This window comes from Anguilla anguilla, chromosome 13, assembly GCF_013347855.1.
Source record: "Anguilla anguilla isolate fAngAng1 chromosome 13, fAngAng1.pri, whole genome shotgun sequence".
Lineage (NCBI taxonomy): Eukaryota > Metazoa > Chordata > Actinopteri > Anguilliformes > Anguillidae > Anguilla > Anguilla anguilla.
Window position 1 is genome coordinate 35,324,199 of NC_049213.1, and position 22,643 is coordinate 35,346,841.

A 22,643-nucleotide genomic window follows, 5' to 3' on the forward strand; every position below is an offset into this window, starting at 1 on the left:
CTTCCGTAAGCAAGTGAAACAAAACAAAATGCTATTGAAACGTGAAGCGGCTCTTCTGAGGATCTGTAGGGTATGGAAACGTAGAGGACTGTGACATTGCAGTACAGGGGTTTACTACCATGATACACAAACGAGCGATGCCCCAAAAGACAAGTCAGGCACATAGGTCAGCCAACGGATCGACGAAACATTGATTTGTCAATTGACGCTGTTGGCGGTATTCACGTCTTGCTGTTACCGCGGTTACCAGGTAAGAAATGCAGGTGTTAACCTGCAGGTTGGCTTGGGGGGGGGGGGGCGGCTGGACCACGGACGCTGTGCACAAGAGCACTTTTCATCTCCTGGCGCACATACCACACAAAAAATCTCCCAGCATTCCCTGTACCAGTCATATGGCAGGCAGAGTGACTGAATTATTTATGACAAATATGTACAATTACCATACAGTAATTCCAAGCTTTCTATAGTAAATTGCTATCCATTATTAAAAAGAAACATAGATCGGTAAAGACTTATACACTGAAGAAGAATATATATTACGTATGAATGTATGTTAAATTGAAATATATGCTGTGTCAAAAGAAATTCTTGTCATATTTTTTTCTTATTTAAACTGTAAAAAGGGTGACCATTGCGTACTAATGGAAGTTTACATCACTGGTGTGTTCTACTTCTTTTTTTTGTTTTGTTTTGTTTCTCTTCCCAAACCACAGATGACTGTGCTTTTCCTATTTTTTTTTTTTTTTTTTTTTTGCTGTCTTTGTCTTTTGGCAAAAAAATTTAAGGCATTACCTATTGTGGAAAAAATATCATGCAAAGTATTCGTCAGCATCTCGCTGATTCATCCCGAAATTGAATCAACGACTGAGCTTCGACTCGTTGCTCACGTCGCTTCTTTGCTGCTTATGAACGGCAACGAAATGAGTCATCTGTTATCCATATTCATTATTGTTATCCATTACTTTGTTGCCATAAACATAATAAGATTAGACTCAATGCCTAATGTAGTTTCAGAGGAGTGTAGAAGGAGGATAATATCATAGTGGCGTGCGTTCGTTTCTCTGCCGAAACTCAGCTGGCCACGAACAGCTCGCCTTGAGTCCGTGACCACAGATGACCCGTGGAACAGTCCAGACTTTTGAGACAGCAGCGCGACTGTCGTGCCAATAACAATAATAATTAATAGATTCTGGGAATGAAAATGAGACAGGGCATGCTCAGTAATGCTCACCCAATCTACACACGGTTTATTACTGTAGCCGGGCGATGAGAAAAACCAAAGATGGCCTTTCTTTTGTTAAAGCACTAGGCGTCATTAATTGTTCAAGAAAAAAATATATATATATTTCAACACCAAAAAAATAATTTACAATAGATGTCTTAGGGCTCAAACTCAATATCGCAGAGCGTCTGGTTCTGCTTGCAAAAACTATTTACAGAGTGGTCATTTTTTCAGTAATCAACGGAGATGTTTTGCTCACCGAAACTGAAAATGCAAAAAGTTTTTTGTGGTGTCAATTTTCTTTTTGCCCCCTCCACCCCGCTCACCCAGGGTTATCAGTTTTCTACTCAAACCCTCCTTTTTTTTAAACAGGGTTAAGCCAACTGTTTAAATAAATCCTGATTAAAGTACTGAGGCAGTGCAGCCATTGTACTGTCCTAAGATCGGGTGAGCAGACCGTGGAGGTGTACTATCACTGTGGTGCTGCCTGGAGCCTGTTGCTACGCAGATCACACAGCGAAGGAAGATTAATGAGACAGGAATATGTGCAAAGAAGAAGCCACTCTTTTTACACACAATTATGCTGCCACAACAGAGCACTGGACGATTGTGTCAAAATTAAATAAATAAAGTGCTTCATGACATGCAACTCCAGTCCTTCGAGAGAGGAAATCCATAGCGATTGGATTTCTCGGTGTGACTAATATGTCCTTACCCTTGCTTGGGGACGTCTGCTGCCAAAGCAACAGTCTATTATCTATTGTAATTTTCTCTTGGTCTGAGGCAAGTTGTTTAATTGTCCTATCTTTTGCAGAGAAGCAGGCAGGTACATTACAGCCCTAGGTTCCATTCAGCCTGATAGCTATAAAGGTAATTCATGTGCCATAAATTGTCAGATGCCCCTGGGCTGTTTTTTTTTACGTTGGTATGGGGAAAAAAAAAACCTTTGGGAATCTGTGATTGCACTGTATACAAAGGACATCCATCACACTGCACAAGTCCTCTGGGATTATGATCAAATGAAGACCACATGGCATCTTCAAAATTTTATCTGTAATTCTAGCCACAGATTTTCCTTTTTTTTTCCAGAGGTCTGTCTCCAATAAACCTTTCAAGTTTCTTTAGTCTAAGGATGTGGGTAGATATGATCCAAAGTGATTGTCCCTTTATTGTGTGCCACAAAATTAAAGTGAGATACCTCTCCAAGGCTTTCCCCAGCCCAAACTCCTATTACACTTAATACCTCTGCATTCTGTGTCTGTGGAAGTGGAGACACTGTGTTTTCAAACGGTTGTTTTTAAAACAGGCTTTTCAATGGAAGTGCACCTTTAAGTTGATATTTTGGGGAACAGAGGCCATCCCTCGTGAATTTCTCCACATTTCCACAGGTGTATTTTTGCTTTGACACCACGAAACCAGGAGGAACAGGTGTAGCGCATGCAACTTTCAAAAATCTAGAGACAGCATTCTATTTTAGCTCAGTCACTACGTAAACTAATCTAACATGTATTCTGTTGTATTAGAACGGACACTGAAAACCTGCATTCCATAAAAAATGTGTCAAAGCTTCGCTATATAAAATAAAGCGTGAACCAATCAGGAGGATCAGCCTTCAAATCCACTAACCTAGGAGGACCTGGAGTGATCTGGACAAATATAAATGTGGAGACGAGGTACCCCCTCACCAACCTTTTGATGGAAACCCCTCAACCACTCAGTAGGCACACTCAAAGATCAGAGGGTTCAGCATTTCACTTACCTGTATTATAAATTTACACACTGCAGTCTAGTGTAAAACATTTCCAGGTCTAAATGAGTATGGTTTTGTGCCAGAGACTTTCAAAGTACCACTGTTGTCCCTAGAGTTCTGTTGTCAGTGGTAGTCTTAGAGGCATACTATGCAGGATTATTTACCTTGAGAATATTATAAAATAACCATGCCAAGGCAGGTCTATGATGCACTGGCAATCTCTGTCTTTACGCACTTTCACCAAATTTGTGCACATTTACCTGTATTTGGTATTCTAAAATGTTTTTGGGACGTTTCCGGGCGTGGTGCTCTTTTTCTGTGTGGGGAGGGGTGGGTGTGGCTACAGTTTGTTGCTAGCTAGCTAGCTAGCTGCTGCAATGGCCCAGATACAGCAAAGCAAAAAAAAAAAAAAAAAAAACCAACAGGGCTCGGTCAAAATGGAATTAACCTTGGAATTACTGTTCCTCGGTGACATCAGCGGAAGTTTGCAGACGGGATGAAAAGGGACGCGTGTTGGCTTGTTTTCTGTTGGACCTGTAGGTAACGTTACCTCTAGCTATCCAGCTGGGGTTGCCTCTAGCTATCCAGCTGGGGTTGCCAGACGTCCGTTTGTTTTTGACCGTAATGTCCCGTCTTCAAATTATTTGTACGTGTCCAGTTTGTGGTCTCGATAATGTAACGTTAGTCTGAGTAATTGATGGGAGACATTTACCGACAGTGTCTAATGAATTTGCATGTCAGTGACTCAGTCGACGTCTCAGAGGAGGAGACTTCATTGATAGTCAACACAGACAAAATAAAATCCTGCATATTACGCCTTTAATAACTGTATATGTATAGAAATACAGACTGAAATGCTGTTAGCAGACTGTGAGGGGAAAATGAGAGGAAATGAACAAGAGAAACAAAATAAAAATAAATACCAAATAAAGGCCTGAGTTTCCTTATGCAACAGTGGACACTTTTTTTTGGGTGCTGGAGCAAACAGAAATGATTCGCATTTCTGTGCACTTAGCCGGGTTTTTAGGTAGAATTAGCGACATTAACGGGAGCCTGGCCACCCAGCGTCAAGAAGAACCACTTTACACGCGAGGATGTGGAAAACTCTCTCAGACGGAGAGAGACAGCGGTGGGAGAGAACGCACGAGCGCTTAACGTTATATTGTCTTGGTTTATTTTTCCCTTTTTTCGCGGCGATCTCCTTTATCTCGCCCATAATACCCACTGGAACGTCACTCATCAAAAACAGATTATTGCAACATGTGGCCATGCTGTGCATGCATAACGCCTGTGTTTTTTTCCCCCACCTGTGTGGAACGGGCCAAGCACGAAAAGAGGAAGCGAGGGAAGGGGTTAACATGGGCAGTGGTTCGAAGGGGGACTAATCTCGTACCTCCACCGAAATAAAGGGGGGTGTGGTGGGGTGGGGTGGGGTGGGGTGGGGGGGGGGGGCGGGTGGACGAGGTTTTAGGCTCTCTCGGAGCCAGCTTCAAACTGCAGATCTCCACCAGCATACTTCTCATATTAAAAGAAAACAGGTTACACAAATGAGACAGCTGTTTCTTGTTTGCGATGACAGTTGCGATTCTTTTTCTCTGCCCCTTCCCCCCCCCCCCCCCCATTTTTTTTTTTGTTTTTTGTCGGAACGGCGAGTTGTGTAACGCGATAGGCGCCTTCTGAAAACGCCGCCCGGGACCAAAAGCCCCCGGAGAGGGTCGAGGGGGATAATGAACAACACCGCGTGCCGTGAACTCTGAACGCCACCCAGTTTTGTCTGCAAATTGTCGCTGCTGGATTTTTTATTTTCATTTTTCTTTTTTTTTGGAAGCATGGCTTATGCTGTGGCCTTATGGCCCACGATTTCCCACATATGGGCTCATCTGGGGGGGGGGGGGGGTGAATTAAGAGGTGAACCCCCTTATAGGGCCAGGGCTTTTATTGAAGACCGACGTAGGTGACCCGTATCTACATTTCTGGCATTCCAACGCTAACTCTGCATCCACCTTCCCTTCCTCCCAACCTAAGAAGATTTTAAGAAATATGAATTCATAGAGTGCTTAGATAAAGACCCCCATCTCCCCCCCCCCCCCCCCCCCCCCCACACACACATACACACACACACGCGCACACACAAACTCACGTACACACAGGCACACACACACGCATAAAGCAGGCATCATGTTATTGTTTTCGGTGGGACCTCATTTCTCATCCACTAGGCCTCCTTGGGTAAGTAATGGCTAGTATACCACGACAGTACAGGCAAGACTTCATAAACCCTAAGAGCCTGAGAGCCCGGGTCTTATTCTACGATGGGAAGACGCAGCTTCCACGGCAGCCGCCGCAGCGATGTTTTCCAGCGAAAAAAGATCAAATTCCTGTGACAGGGGGCTGAGAGCATGACACACACGATTCCGCAGAACTCCGTTAACCCACCCAAGCCCCACCCTGTCCCGTAGGCCGGGGCCCAAATTTTGGGATCGATGCCCCCCCCCCCCCCCCCCCCCCCCCCCCCCCCCCCTTGGGTGAGGACCCCCCGGTCCAAGGGGACGCGACCACTTTCCAGTGTAAATTCCGTCGCAACAAAGATGCTGCATTGTGAGGACCTCGCCGGAGCCCAGTGTGTAATTTGTGTGGAATCCGAAGTTGGGCCGAGCCCCCTTTGTTTGCCGCGGCAGCCCCTGAATGCGGCCTATTGTCTTACTGAACTTTTCGCCAAAACGCTGGCGGAATTCCTCAGCCACCGCTCATCCATCAAGGGGCCTGACGCACGTGGGCCTCCCCGATATATTTACGCATTTACCCATAAATCTCTGCCTCTTACCGGGCTTCGCGTTCGGCGGCGTGGCCCCGGCACACCGAGGATCCTCACGGGAAGGAAAAGCCTCTTCGTTTTCTCTTCAGAAAAAAGGAAAACATAAATGAGATATGAAAACAGGAAGAATTGTACTCGTTTGTTCTTGTAGTGAAACACGGAGCATGCTTTATGTGTGACGCGGATCAGAATAAACTTTCCTCTTCTTTCCTCTTCCAGTTTTGATTTAGTGAACAAATTCTATGTCTGTATGTTCCATCTGGTGGAAATAAGGGGACAAACCAGACAAGCCTGATTGTAAACAGCAGTCAAGTAATACAACATATGGAGGACATCATATATGCTTTTGTAGGCAGAATATTCAGACCATTCTTAACCATATGGGAAACAAAACTACCGCAAAACCATCAGTTTAATTATTGAGTGACATCAGTAAATGATAATATGCAGGACTTTGAGTGTGGGGGTAGTCCCATAGTAAATACCCTAATGCAGCCTTTTTGTGCCAGTAAGTTACCTGAAAAAAATGCTTTAACACTATTTTAGCAAGTTACACATCTTAAAGAGAACTTGGACAATGAATGCTGAAAGAGTGCATCCACAAAACAATGTGCATCCAACCTTAACCAGTATTCCAGGAAAGGCTTAAAGAGGAACTTCAAAGGTTACCTACTGTAGCTTCAACAACCCTTCAACGACGATAATAGCTTTGTGCACACAACCCGAACACACATCATTAGATTGCTCACTTACTCATATATTTATGGGATTTACTTCCACCCTGTAATTTATTTCAATGCAAACATTATTATTTATTTTTACATTTATTTTGGTGATCTTTGAACACACCAAACAGCATTTTTGAAGGGCAGAAGAAAAGGTATCTTTCAGTTCAAGTCAGACAAATGGTCATTTATTCCAGACCTGAGTCAAACCAATCAAAGTCTAGAAGAATCTCTTCAAGGTTATGGCCAGAAGGTAGCACTGTCATACATTTGTTTTTGCTTATCAAGGTAGAATTTCCTTGCAGTCCTGTTGAACAACCCTTTAAGTTATATAATTACACCCGGCAGCGGTCTGCTCAAACACATTTATGTCTCACAGAAGAAAACCCAGAAAAACAGCAAAGCATTGTTTAATGAGCTGAAAACAGATTTAAATGTTTACTCAGGAAAGCTCTAATAAACCCCGGATTTGCCATAAAATCTTTTGCAGAAAAGGTTGGAATGCTACCAAATTATTATGATGCACTGACCCAAGATTAGGGAATTAAAACTAACTGACAGCAGGTGAATCTTTGCATCTGTTCAAATGATTTTATTTGCGCTTTTAAGACTGCCTCACATGTGCAAAGACATTGTGAATCAAATTAAAGTGATGCTAGTAACTCACAAGACCAAAACACATTAGCTAAATGCCTTCCGTTCAAACTCAAATTTGGATTTAAACTAAAACGAATGTACTGCAAATTGCCTCTAAATGCACACGCAACGGGACTGTCAGAGCAACACAACATGATATTCCCTGAGAAAAACTGCAGTTCACCACGTTTTTTAAACTGTTTAGGCTTATAAAAATCACACTGCACGCTTTGTAAGGCAACAAATTAGCCTACATCAGAGCTAAATTTAGAAAATAATCCTTAGAGCCCTATAGTACAATATTAAAGATAAAAAACGTAAAATCTATCTTCTTTAAAACCCCTTGGTAAGTTCAAAAAAAAATCCTCCTATGTCCCCTTGACACAACATTCAGAGTAAATTTAAACAAAAACACACTGTCATATTAAAACCGCGATTGGATTATGGTATGAATAGTGGACATCTCACATCTTACACTGATCTCTCTGTCTTGGGAAATTAAAAACAAAAACCGACGGGTTTGGCATCACAATGACATCAGTTTCACTAGAGTTTATGTGGGCTCTGATTTTTTTAACCTGGTATTGAGCCCCACCTGCACAGAGGTTCGGTTTGATTTTGCGCAGCTTGATTTAACGCAGCTGAACGGAGCCTTGTTTTATTAACGTCTGTCTGGCACAGAGGGCCTCGGCCGCTCAGCCAGCTGTATGGTCCGTCGACACGTTCGCTCACTCTGGCGGAAAGTGCGGGACGCCTGCACCTGCGCGGGCTGTTTCGGCGTTTGCGTCACCACGGGAGACAGCCCGTGCGCAAGATACATGTATCGGTAGGTCGCGCGAAGCGCCCTGTCACAACAACGAGCGGTCGGGAGAGACTGTAACCGTGACGGTGGAGGACTAGGATGGAGGCGCCCGTCTGTGCCTCGCCGGCTGGTTACGCCGCTGTCAAACAGCCTCGCTGGCCCTCAGCGAACTACCTGTTGAGCTGTCATCGAAGCATATACCAAGTAAGGCACAGCCAAGACATAGGTCCACGTATTCTCCTACCGCCCTGTGCATCCAGGAAAGCACGATGTATAACGGCTGCACTGTGATTTACGCACATCATTTATAGCAAGCTCTATTCGTTTTCCTCAATTCCCAGCATTAAACAACTCGACTGGGGTTACGATCTAGATTACTACCCAATTTAGAAATCAGAAAGATACGCCTACATCTCAGACACTAAAACACTGGTATGTTTTTCCTGGTGGTTAAGTAACTAGACCCATACCCAAAGGTTTTAGCTTCAAACCGACTAAAAGGTACTCTCGTATCACCTTGATCAATAAATTAATTTGTTTCTATTGTAAATTTATTTAAGGTATTAAATAGATGACAAATGAAAAAGTGAAACTGAATATTAAACAGGCTTCCACTTGATAAAACTGAGAAGACAATGTGTAGTTCTTATGCTTTACACTCTGAACTTTTTTCCTCATTGACCGAGAAGTGCAATACATAAAAACAGGTGTTTCTAAATCAGGGCTTGTTCCCATTAAGCTGTAGTCCCTTCTGTTTTTAGTTGGTAGTTCACACCTAATTGATCATTCAAAGCTACTGATTACACACCTGGTGCCTGAGACGGTTGATGATTTTAGGAGGAAAACAAATTCCAGCAGATCTTTTGGCTCTCCTGGGTCAGGATTGGCCACTCCTATTTCTTTTAACCACAAATACAAATTAACAAAATAATGTAATTATTTAACCAGTGGGAGGCTGTGTAGGATAATGGTCAGAGAATCGGGTTTACAAAGTTAAGTTTGCAGGTTTGATTCCCAGTTTGGGAATTGACGTTGGAACCTTGAGCAATGGTACAGTATTTAACCTTGCTTCAATGAATATCCAGCTGTTTAAATGGATTGTCATTAAAAGAATGTGATCTGTGTAACTACATAAAAAATATACCCAATTGACAATATTAAACATAAAACAACAAATACAGTACAGAACCTCTGGAGCAGTGATCTCCACTCCTGGTCCTGGAGAGCTGCAGGGTGTGCTGGTTTTTGTCATTACTTGGGACTTATAATTGACCTATTAAAGCAGTTGATTACACAGTTAATTTCACCTCGCCTGGTTTCTTGGGTCTGAACTGGCTGCTGACACTAAAGTGAAAACAAAAAAAACAAGCAGGCCCCTGCGGCTCTCCAGGACCAGGAATGAAGGGCGGTGCCCCGGAGGAGCTGTTGGGGAGACAGGTGGCGAGTTGCTACAACGTAGCCGCGGCTCGGCGCGCTGCGAGAGAGCGGAGGTGTCATTGCACCCCTCAGTGCCTGTCGCAGGTGGCTGGGGGCGGTTCGCTGATTTATCGCCCTAAACCTTATCTCACCTGCCGTATTTTCACACCGCTCAGCAACCTTTCATCGGGACGTCCTGCACGCCCAACACAAACCCGGGGTTTTATGTGGCTTGTCTCTGCAATATGCTTCATTAGGCCCAGCTCCACCTGGAAGCCCTTACACAGCAGCACACTGATTTAGCGGCACTGCAAACAACCAGCAACCATCTCAGCCACCTTAGCTACAATGACATCATACCTGAGTACTGCACTCCTGCCTGCTGGACAGAGGTGGAAAGTCCAGGGGTCAGAAAGTAAAATGTCCTGCTACGTGTTTCTTACATTACATTACAGGCATTTAGCAGACGCTCTCATCCAGAGCAACTTACACAAAGTTTACGTTACCTAACCTGCAACCTTTAGGTTACAAGACCAGCTCCTTACCCATTATACTACGCAGCTGCCCATGAACTTCCTCCCAAGAGCTCAGCCAGCTGATTTCACTAATTGGTTGTACCTCCTGGCTGAAGAATTGTGCTGATTAGCAAGTCCAGGTGATTGGAAGAAAATAGCAGGAAGGATTTTTTTACTTCCTGACCCTGGATTCTCCATCTCTGCTACTGGAGTTTTCAAATACAGAGCTTCTCCTTCCCATGTTTCTTTGCTACATGCACCATTCTGCATATTTGGATTTTGAATGGAAACAATATAATATAATGATAAACATGCTTCAGTGTCTCAGTTGTTTACGTCAGTGGTTCTCAATCCAGGAGAATCGTCGTCTAATCGTAGGCTCAGTTTTTCTGTGCCATGCAGATATATCATCTTTCACTTATATGGCCACATCATTGCTATCCAGGGGTGTTAAACGTAATTCCCAGAGGGCCGCAGTGTCTGAGGGTATTTGTGGTTTCCTTTCAATCAGCTTCCAGTTAAGGCCTTGAGAACACGGTGTGTGGATTCTTCATCTGAACAATGGGCCTCTTTCACGAAACGTGTACGATCACATTTTATCATAAACTGCGTGTAAGAACGTTTCCAGGAACATCTTAGCATTCATCTTTTTTTGTTTTTCTTATTTGTATTTGTTCCTGGCTGTTTCCTTTTCGCTAATCACATGAACAGGATTGCGAATAAAATTTACAAACAGTCAGCAATTCATCATCTCATGCACCTGGGATATGCACAAAAACTGGTCTGCACACGTGTTGTGAATCTCATATTAGCTTTTTCATAGGAACATTTTAAGAACCACAGTAGGAATAATTTAAGAAAGGTTTTGTGAATGAGGCCCAATGCCTTGAATGAAGCGGGGCCAAGTGGTACAGCGAGTGTCAGACAGGGGCCGTTTGCTTTGGACCAGAACCAGAGGACCCACGAGGGGAGGAACCCGGGACAGCCGAGCTGCGGGGGCCGGGGTGGCAGACGCTTGCGCGCACGTCCGTGTGCGTCGCCTAAATGATTCCCAACACATTTCCCTCAGATTCTGACAGGAAGGAATGATGGCAACTTACAGTTCTGAGGGGGGAGGTTCTGAACTGAAACTTCAAAATTTGACCCCCCCCCCCCACTACTTCATGTTGAAACCATAGCTGAGGATAGGAATTCTGCAGAAAAAGAATGTGTAAGGGGCTACAGTTGCACAATAATCAAACTATTACACAACTCAAATGAGCACCGTCCACAAATTTAAGCACAACTAACGTCAGTAAACCGCAGGGATGTGCGTCACAGGATAAAATCAGGGCTGATATTAGGAGCATTTGAAAAATACTAAATATGGTTTACGGTATATGAACACAGTATGCTCTATGCTTTAGCTACACTGTCAACATTAAAAGCCATTTAATGGTGCCAAATAAAAAAAAAATTACATAAAATTGCTGCAGGCCTCTGACAAGCTAATCGAATAGAGCACAGGTGTGCAAATATTTGAATATTCCAACTAATCCCTGGAAAATACAGTGGATACACTGCCCGCTTGGCACTGACACAACCACACAACCTGAGCAAGAAATGCGTAACATAGGGAATACCATGGAAACTCATATTATTTATAGTCCGTAGGCCAATGAATCTTGTTTTTGGACGGCGATTTTTATTTCTTTGTTAGACGCCTGAAAGGGTGAAGTCATTGGCGAAGTTTAGACACAGACGCGCCCCGTTTTACCCCCCCCCCCCCCCCCCCGCCCTCCCCTCCCCGATCGCATCCACATCCGCAGCGGAGAGAGGCCAGACTTGTTCCCGCTTGCACCCCAGGCCGCAATTTGGACGCACAACTGTCAGCGGCAGTTAGGGCCGTATTGTGACAACCGTACAGATAAGCCAATCAACTCCTGCAGGTGGCTGCCCCCCCCCCCCCCACAACCCCCCCCCCACCCCCACCCCACCCGCTCCAATTTAAGGAATGTCAGCGATTCCCCGCATGTTATAATTAATCACGTTCAGCGGCCATTTAACAGAAGTACTCGCTGACAGACGGTGCCGCGGAAACGCTAAGAATGCACTAAGGCCTCACTTAGAGAGATCTGGTGCCCCCCCTCTGAATCTGCCCCCCCCCCCCAATAACCGATGCTGCGCGGCACCTCGCTCTGTCCTCGGAGGGTGATTTACTGGGGTCGCCAAGCTTTCGTGAAACTCATTTCCTTAATGCTCTACCGCTCTAGAAACCCCCCCCCCCCCCCCCCCCCCCCCCCCCCCGCCCCCCGCCCCCCCGAGAATTGTGCCGTGTGTGAGCCATAACCTTCTTTCACCCATTTTGAACATGGTGGAGTTTTTTTTTTTTTGGTTCCACAACGAATGCTCTGGTGTGCTTTATTTTACCTTGCAGTTGTTATATATGTACTATTGGTTACAGCGCCATTAGGCCTAAGAGATAAGAGATATGTGACTTTAAGGCTGATCCATAGTTACCTTTAGCTTTGATGTTGTGGTACGAACGCTCAGTTCACACATATTTTAAAGGAGCCCGTAGAACAGCGCGCGTGGGCACTTGTTGTGAGGAGGACATCAGAAAAACTTCTGGTGGCCATTTTGCAGCAGAGCGTCTTGTGGAAGAAAGAGCCAGAGGCTGAGAAATGAGCTGTTTAGCAGGAAGACGCATCACTCACACGAAAGCACACCTTGAATCTACATCATTACTTTACCCACAAAACCAAACCCCTGTCTTAGTGCAGGGATCCCCTACCCCGGTGGACTTATGGTCTGCTTTAGTTTTTTTAAATTTAAAAATCAGCTACCAGTTTAGGCCTAATACACCAGGTGGTCTAATAAATCAATTGATAAAGTGCTTTTATAGCAGTGAAAACAAAGAGCTTGTGGTTCCCCTGGACCGGGGGTGGGAACCCCCCTGTCATGGTGCATGGTATAGTACTGAACTGGGAGGAGAATAAATCTTAAACCGTAAGGCAAGAGAAGTATGAGACGTGTGTCACATGATTAATATTTGACATGAGCATTTATTATGCTTCCTAGTTGTGCTGTGAAAGGTTTAGAATATGCCCTCTTCATCAAAAGGCAGGCAGCTTCGCTTACTCAAATCCTGGCGAAATAAATAAATAAAAAATCTTATAAAATCGTTTGTATATCCACAGTGCCCCCTACTGACAATCTCAGGTGTAACCACGGTTTCTGTAACCATGGTGACATTACAATTACTCTATATTGTGATTTCATTAAAATTCCCGCTCTAGAAAGCACCGGAATTTCCTGATCTTTACCAGTTTTCTTATTTTGTCTTTTACACAAGATGCCCCTTATCTTGAAATAAGGTGGAATATCCCAAATATGCCTTATTATACAAACGTAAGAACTACATCAAATGGGAAACTGATGTTCCGCATTTAACCGAATGCTTATTTCTTCAAAAAAGGAAAATAGCACAGGCAACAGAAACAGAAACTGAGGCTAGTTCCCGTACATCGCATGTTGCAATAATGTATCACACATTGTTGCCCGGCCAAAAACACAGAGCTGAGTATTCTGTTACCCTCACACATTACACATTTGGAACACTTGTTCCCTCGGGCAATTGTCCTGTTTTTAAAGAGCAACGCTTGGATTGCTGCAATTTATCTTTTAATGTGTGTTGCCAGCAACCTGTCATATTGTCACTTTATTTTGGTTGATGTTGTTCAACAGAAATATTCCCAAATACTCCGCCCACACTGTGATAACCACACCAATACTATTAGAACAAATGTTCATTTTCATGTTTAATGAAAACGAATGGCCTGGTAGACAGCAATTACACTCACTCAAAAGTAATTAGGCAAAAAAATAAATGAAAATGTCTTTTTTTATACTTTTTCTTTTTGTTATTTTTATTCTCAGCTCTTTGTCCTGGTAGCCCACTGTGCGTACTTGATTTTAGGCCAGCTAAGTTATCAACTTCATCCACATTTTGCTAGAGTGAAATACAAAAAATGTATTGTTTTTCTTTTTTGCTCAGATGTGACTTGAGAATATTTGTGGTACCAAACGAAACGATAACACAGGTCTTTATTCAACTCATGACAAATTTCCTTCGATATTTGCCCATTGACCCTGAAAAGTGGATGATGAAAATGTTTGGTACGTTCTGCAGAGGGGCTCAGTCAGTAAAAAGGATGTTGCCACCTGGCTGGGGCCTGTGGCCCGAATCCAGAGCATCAGCCATCGATCCAGGGCCTATCGTGACTTGGGGGGGTGTGTCCCATTGCTTTTCAGTCCTCTCCTCCTTTCCTCCACTCCCCCACTCCCACCCGGAAGTGTGGAGGAAAGGAGGGGAGGAGATGAGTTTGATGCCGTTTCGCCAATACAGTTCTGAGCGCTTTGCTCGTCTCCTCAGACATTGGGACACTGGAGGGAGGGAGGGAGGGAGGGAGGGAGGGAGGACACAAAGATCGGTTTCCGGGGGAACGGAGGAGAGGAGGAAAGGAGGATACGTTTTTCGAATACTGGGACACACAGTGGATTGCTGTCCGTTTGACACTGATGCCTGTAGTGCCTCAAACAGAACTGCCGGGATTCCATGTTGGGTAGCCTAGGCAACCACAGGTCATCACTAAGCAACGTACCTCTCCTCCAATCAGCACCAGCTCTGCTGTAGCGCCGTGTAGCCTGGAGTGTGGATGACGGTTAACGCCGTGTGGGAAAGTACACCAGAGCAGCGCAGGTAGCCCACGAGGGTCTGGCAGGCAGTGTAGCATAATTAGGGAAATGGGCTTATAACTCAGAAGGCTGTGAATTCTATTCCCAGATGGGATGGTGCTGTCACTGTACCCTTGAGCCAAGTACTCTACCCAGAATTGCAAAAGCAATTATCCAGCTATATAAACGGATTTCATTGCTAAAAATGTAATGTGTGCAAGTTACTCTTGATGTCTGCCAAAAGCCTACATGGAAACGTAAGAAACATGAAGAGGTGAGGAACTCCTGGCCTACAGACTACTGGGCACTTGAGCTGGAGTTTTTGTTCACTTTGCTGCTATTTCAAATTCTCCTGCACTCTGGAACTTCCTTATAAAACAAGGCTGTCTAGTCTCCTCGCGGTCACACACTGGCACACGTTATTTCGGTTTCATGTGCAAACTTTCTTGGCCTGTGCTTCCCTTTACTTACGACATTCCCCTGGAGTACGCAGGTGTGATCCAGCAGACAGCCAGCAAGGCGTTCTTCCTTTCTTTACTTCCGTTCCGAAGGCATTAGAGTACAGCAGAAACCGGGTGATGTGGCCTTTCAGCACGTGTTACTAATAGTACAATTCCCAATCCTACAGGACCACCTCCCAGAGAATCCAGGGTCGGTTTCCAATACTATAAATCAAGCTTGCACGTCTTTTGGGGGAAAAAGACAGTACGCTTTGCCGTTATCTCAAGATTTTAATTTTCAACAGATGAGATAAACTTAACCTACATAAATAACCTTGTGTCAGCAGTAAGTCTTGTTACCACACACACACATACACTCTCTCCAATAAACATGTAAATACACAAGTGAGCAGTTCTGCATTAATTGATGAAAGTTCATACAGGCCCATGCTAAAGATGCTTTATGGCTTCATATCCACATCTAATAAATGACCATAGATGGTAATAATCAGACCAGAAGCTAGCCTCCTCACAGATTAGCAATGTTTGTCATCGGTCACTTTTCCAGACTTTTCTGGACACTTCTCGAAGCGCATGTCCATAGTGGAAAAGGGAGTTGGAGGTTCGCTCATGATGCCATTAGCAACTCCACCAAACTCCAATCACATATTCGCTTGCGGTGGTAGCAATTCGGAACCTGGCAACAGCGAATCGGATCTTACCGATCGAATCCACCAAATTTCAAAAACAGATTTCTAAATGGGCGCGGCCAGTTTTGTTTACCTCTCCCTGAAAAACGCAGGACTTGTGACCTTGAGAGGACACTTGAAAAGAAAAGGGTGTCGAAAGTAATAAAGGCAATTAAGGTATAAGTTTAATATTTTTGAAAAGAATGCATATACAAAGAACAGACATCAGACAAAGCATTTGGTTCTGCACAAAAACAAAACAAAAACGTAATATGAACCAGGCTGGAATTTTAAAAAAAATTAAAAATTAAAAAAAACTTTGCTCCATCCATTATTTGCCAACTTTGAAAGACAAAAAAAAAAAAAAGGAACAGTTAATACGCATTTTGCAAATTCACGTCGAGGGGAAAAGAAAAAGACAAAACAAAACAAAAAAAAAAAAAACAATTGGCATCAAGTATCTTGATCCTTCACGAGTGGGTCAAAGTTCGATATAATCCAGCCCCGTGACTGGTTGAAATGTGTGAAAGTATCCTATATAAAACGGCTCAAAAAAAAAAAAAAAAAAAAAAAAGTAGATTTTGGTAAAAATGCATAACACTGGAATCTAAAAACATTGATTTTTACCAGCTTACATTATTATTAATTCTGTTAACCTAAAACACAGGAACCCAGAGGATTACCTACATGCATGACGACAAGTTCTGGTTTAAATGCCTGCTTGGTCCCTGGCATTTTAGCAATCCCCCGCTTGTTCTGCTAACACTGTTGAAGTTCCCTGCTTTTTTATAAGTCATTTCCTCAGTCCCACTTCTGCAACAAGTTAAAACGCTCCTCACAGACAGACAAAACCGTTACATTAATTTGGTTAATTTCTTAAACGTCTACAACCAAACACGAGAGTTGTGGCCTTGGGGGCGGAGGGGGGGGGGATAATTGTATTCTATGCTAGCTAGGATAGAGATAGCTTTGAACGAGACGTGCTTGCCTGCAGACAAGAAGGCACAAGCTGCATTCGGTTTACTGGATCGTTTTGGTTTTGGTAAGAGATGACGGTCACACGAACCGTTTAAAAACAAAGCGAATCTCTTCCACTGGGAGCTGTTGCTCGCTCGAAACCTGCTATTGGGCGCGTGGCCTGGGCGTCCCGTTCAGCCAATCAGAGGCGAGAGCCGACGCGGAAACTCCATTAGTCATCGTTTGAAAAGTGCTCTGATCTTTTTGGGCTCGGTTTCCTCCGGGGACCAGCATTTTAAACGGATTTGACACCCCTCCCACCCCACCCCATCCCACCCTCTTTGAAATAAGCGACCTCACATCAGCATCAGTTGGTAGGGCGTTCCAGCAGTGGCACTTAGAATCACAAGCAATTCCCCCCAAGCCAATTACGTCACTAAGAAACAGGGTCACTGCAGCCACCCCCCTCCCCCCTTAAAAAAAAAAAAAAAAAAAAAAAAAAACACCCATGAGTTGGGATTCTTATCTTACTTAAAACAAAAAAAAGGCCTACAACATTGCATTAATGGGATGACCGTAAAAGGAACTCTTTTTTTTTTTTTTTTTTTTTTTTTCCATCCACTGCGGTCGTGTGCAGAGTTCAACCCTCGTAGAGTAAAATCAAACTATGTTTAAACACACATTGCTTTAGAGTACGAAGCTGACGATCAGCCTTAGCAGAGCGAGGGTGGTGGTGGTGGTGGAGGTGGGGGGTGGGGGGGTATGGGGGGGGGGGGTAAGGGGGTGGGGGGGGGGGGGGGAGCGGACTGAGCGTGCTCATAGCAGCACACATTTGCGTTTCTTCTTGGGTTCCGGGGGCTCCAGGGCCGCCAGTATGGCTTCGTCGAAGACGTTCTTCAGTCCTTTCTGCGGGGGAGAGAGAGAGAGAGAGAGAGAAGAAAAGAACAGGAAATACAACACGCTGGAGCGGAGAGAGAGGAGGAGGAGGAGGAGTCGGCATGCGGTGTCAGAAACGCAGGAATTTCATCATGAGTTCTTTTCCCCAGCGGGCGAGCGGGTGGGCGGGGATGGGGGGGGGGGGGGTGGGGTGGCAGGACAAACTTGTACACACAGGACGGGCTTCAGTTAACATAGTGAATAAACACCGAACGGATCGATGCCGGGGACATGATCAAATACATTTTTTTTTAAAAAGGGCAGTCAATTCTGTTCATGCTGCAGGACGAAATACAACCACACGACTTCAGCCGTGCACCAGGGCAAACGACCCAAACCATTCCAGGCGCAGTTTGGAGGAGAAGGACGCACTGAGGATCTCTCTCTCTGCAGTCTGCAGTGTGTATGTCAGGTACGCACCGCCCCTGCGGGCTCTGATGCCTATTGGTCGGTCGAGCCGAAACGCACGCGTCACATGGGGGGGGGAGGGGCGTAAACCCGAAAACCACGGGGGTGCAAACGCATGCCATAACGAAACCTATCGGGGGGCTGCGGCTGCCGGCAAATCAACAAGGAAGTGGAGATGCACGGAGAGACACGGGAGCAGAGGCACAGTCGGCTTTAACACAGGGGCAGGTCAGGAGGAGGAGGAGGAGGAGGAAGGAGGAGGAAGGAGGAGGAGGAGGAAGGAAGGAGGTGGCATAACAGAACAAGCAGAACCAGGGTTTGGGCTTCAAAACAAAGACACACACACACACACACACACACACACACACACGCTCCCACGATGAAGAGGACACGCATCGGTGACAAGCGGTGCCAATGCCGGCAATTCCGCCAAACCGTCGCCGCTTGCTTTTGGGGACGGTGATTGGTCGGCATGGTTAAACCCCGCCCCCCCACCCACCCCCCCTCCTAGGGCCGGCTGAATTGTTCCCCCGCTGGCAAACAGGAGACTGGACCCCTCTCAGATGATGGCTAATATGAGACTGAGCAAACGCTGCTCTGCAGTCCACTCCAGGGAGTAAATGACAGACAGGAACCGAGCGGCCATTTCACTTTTCCTTTATTCAAGTCACAGATCATTTCACAGGAGGCTCTTAACGCGAATCCAAAACTCATTCGGAATCTAATGGCATCCAATGGCAAACCATAGCCTTTAATTCACCATATTTATTATTCACTTTCTATGATACATTGGTAGAAGTACAAAAGAAATCATACACTAAAATAAATGGAATGGAAAATATTGAAATCAGTCTTATTTCATGACGCATTATCCCACATGAACTGAAAATACCTCATTTCACATTTGGCAATAAAAAAAACAATAAAAAATAAACGAAGTAGAGATAAATAATTTTTTTATAAGAAAGTAAATGCCATGAGCAGCCTCTTACGCGCTCAAAATCACGGCGGATCAACTCTGTTCCTGGAAATCCCTGTGGGATTTCACTCCAATCTGGCACACCTGACTCTACTAATGAGCAGCTCAGCCAGATCTCTGGCTGTTGAATGAGGTGTTGAATGAGGTGTGCTTTGCTAGGGTTGAGAATTGTAGATCTCTAGCTGTTGAATGAGGTGAGCTTTGTTAGGGTTGGAGTGAAAACCTACAGGACGGTAGATCTCTAGCTTGTTGAATGAGGTCAGCTTTTTTAGGGTTGGAGTGAAAACCTACAGGACGGTAGATCTCTAGCTGTTGAATGAGGTGTGCTTTGTTAGGGTCAGAGTGAAAACCTACAGGACGGTAGATCTCTAGCTGTTGAATGAGGAGTGCTTTGTTAGGGTTGGAGTGAAAACCTACAGGACGGTAGATCTCTAGCTGTTGAATGAGGTGTGGCTTTGTTAGGGTTGGAGTGAAAACCTACAGGACGGTAGATCTCTAGCTGTTGAATGAGGTGAGCTTTGATAGGGTTGGAGTGAAAACCTACAGGATGGTAGATCTCTAGCTGTAGAATGGGGTGTGCTTTGTTAGGGTTGGAGTGGAAACCTACAGGACGGTACATCTCCAGGAACAAGGCTGGGCAGCCCTGCTCCAGATCCTACACAGAGCCGACGCATTGAAGACGCTGACTGTATTAATTACGTTCACATCAGACCCTACGCAAGAACATGGGTGGCAGCCTTAAGACCAGGCCAAGAAAAACAAAAGCAGAGTCACAGCACAGATTTACAGGAAGCAAGAAGTCATCAGAAAGGTTAGAGGCGAAAGCGAACAAGCTTGAGATGGCGCCTGCCATCTTTATAGGGCAGAAAATGCATTTATACACGCGGGGACAGCAGAGGAAGAGGCAAACCAATGAAAGAGGAGGAGCTAGAGAGACTTTAGAATATACAGCACTTCTGTTAGGAGGGAGGAAAAAAAAATAGAAAGTGCAGCACTTCCTTTGGAGGGGGAACTAGAATATATAACACTTCCTTCGGGGGGGGTGGGGGGGGGGGGCAATACTCAAATATACAACACTTCCTTTGGGGGGAGGGGGGATAATACTAGAATATACAGCACTTCTTTTGAGGAGGGAGGGGGTAAAACTAAAATATACAGCACTTCCTTTTTCTGTGGGGGGGGGGGGGGGCAGGGGGGTAAAACTAAAATATACAGCACTTCCTTTTTCTCTGTGTTTCTGGAGGCTCAAGGGCAGCTAGGATAGCTTCATCAAACACATTCTTCAGACCCCTCTACAAAGACACAGGGGAGAGGAGAGAAGAGCACCAACATGAGAGAGAGACTAAGAGAGATAGCAAGCCTTCAAGCTCTAGAGCGCACATCTACAGAATAAAATAACCTACAGAGAAAGGACAGGGAGGGGGGGGGGGGAAGAGTGAGAAGAAGAGAGACTAGGAGCACCTAGGCATCAGTTCTGTTAAAGCGGAAGCTTCTCTGTGCAAAGATTAGAGGGCAGAAGCTAATATAGGACCAGGCTGAACAGTCATATTAAACAAAGGAGCCCATCTCTCCCTGTTTTCCCAGTTCAGATCTAGGTGGGTAACTCGCTAACTTCTATGTACGGCACACACGAGGAGCTGATATAAAACTATAACTTAAATAAACGGTCATAACCTGTAATTAATCTTTTTTTTTTTTTTTTAATTACCGCTGCTTCTTTCCAAACAAACCACGCAGCTGACTGAAAGCTGCAATGACTTGCAATAAATTCTTACAAAATGTTCCCAAATTTCTCACGACTGCTTAGACACCAGTTTCCCCACGCGCAGAGAAAATGTGGCCACCATCCTTCAAGAGCACATAACTCCCACCAGCAGAGGGCGCCAGTGAAAATGCTATCACGATGAGTATAACTGGAAGACGGCAGCTCAGAGGACCCCCACTCAAGACTTCCTCTATCTGAACCCGTGTCTCTAGGTCACACGAACACGCATCTCCACTTTCTTGTTTTCATCATTTTTTATTCTATTTTTTTTGTTTTTTACTTGAAAACATGAAAACAGAAGTTGAATTCCGACCTCAGTTTTAATCGGCATGACCTTGATAAAGAGCCCGTCCTCACACCTACCTTTGACAGTTCACCCTATAAATGACGTTACAATATGCTGAGGCTCCACCCCCTAAGCACTGAGTTTCACGGCATGTTTTTCTTTCTTTATTTATTTTTCTTGACTCACTGGTTGACAAATGTGCTTTGCTATTCTCACAGCTGCAAGGCTTGTCCCTCTGTCAGGGAAGAACGGAGCAGAGCAGCGCATTTCGGAAACATCTGGCGTCTTTAACGTGAACGCATCGCAATATTTTACTGCAGCCTCAGTGGAGGACACGCCCTAAAACTCTCGGTTTAGATCACCGCACGGTGTCCGTGTGCAAAAGTGAGCAAAGTCACTCAGTTGCAGTGTGTACAAAAAATAACGGTAAGAGTCAGACCTGGGTCAAATATGTTTTTGTTTTGGATTTAAATACTTTTCTACGCTTTAGTGATCTTGTCTGGTGTATTAGAACCAATGAAATACTCTCAAAAAGTGCAAACCCTGTTTTCTGGTCATATCAACAGGCTCAATTACACCAGGCAAGATCAATAGAGCACAGAAAAATATTTGAATCCAAAAGCAAATATGTATTTGACCCAGGTCTGGTAAGAGTCAGGCATGACAAAATGTCAAATGCCGACCTAAAATGATTTTACAGTTTCACCTTTTACTGGTGCTCTTTTTCCCACCTGTGACACCAGATGAACAGCCGCACTGTGTGTGGCGCTAGTTAGCTACCTGGCTAGCTACTACGTCAAGTAGTATTTGCTAAGCTAGCTAGCTTAACTTTCACGGTTGGCTTTCCATCTACAAATTCTCCATGGTCATAGGGGCAGAGAAGGACACGACGCAGCTGACGGCGACCCAGGCTAACCCCGTGCTGGGGGGGGGGGGGTGTGTGGGGGGTGGGGGGGGGTTCACGGCGGTAATGCCGCGGCGGACGGCTGTCGCTCACCTGCGTGAGGGCGGAGCACTCCACGTACTTCACGGCCTTCAGGTCGCGCGCCAGCTTCTCGGCCGTCTCCGGGGTGACGGGCTTCTGCTTGTTTTTGGCGAGCTTCTCGATGGTGGACGGGTCGTCCCGCAGGTCGATCTGCGTCCCCACCAGCAGGAACGGGGTCTTTGGACAGTGGTGGGTGATTTCGGGTACCCACTGGGAGGGGACGAAATAGGGAAAGAGTCAGCATTGGGGAGGGGGAAGGGGGGAGGGGGGAGGGGTCTTCAGAATGGGCCACACTCACAACAAGGTCACCCAGGTTAACTAGATTCGACAATGCACAGAATGAGCTATGTTTCCCCAAGGGTAGAAGGGTATTGCTATCACAACCAATAGAATATTATCTTTATTTAAACAGGGTAGGTTGACTGCACTTTTTTTGTACGTCGCTTTGGATAAAAGCGTCTGCCAAATGAATGTAATGTAATGACTGAACACACATGCACATACACAGGAACACACTGTTAATGCCCTCCCCCCTCGCTCCCCCAGAGTACCCGAAGGACATCCATGTGAGCATGCTGGGACCATGCAAAGACGGAAAGAT

At 45.1% G+C, this 22,643-nt stretch overlaps 1 protein-coding gene across 3 annotated transcripts in view; it reads right to left on the reverse strand.

Annotated features, from left to right (window-relative positions):
• Positions 1 to 17,454: 17,454 nt before the first annotated feature.
• Positions 17,455 to 22,643, reverse strand: part of cdc42 (cell division cycle 42) — a 21,250-nt gene continuing 16,061 nt past the window's right edge. Inside the window, exons 5-7 of one of the 3 annotated variants that reach the window (XM_035387412.1) lie at positions 22,055 to 22,252; positions 20,228 to 20,298; positions 20,092 to 20,170 (exon numbers count right to left, since the gene is read on the reverse strand). In XM_035387412.1, coding sequence (XP_035243303.1) covers positions 20,152 to 20,170; positions 20,228 to 20,298; positions 22,055 to 22,252 — 288 coding nt within the window. In that variant the 3' untranslated portion in view covers positions 20,092 to 20,151. The other 2 variants (XM_035387410.1, XM_035387411.1) reach the window with 2 other exon arrangements.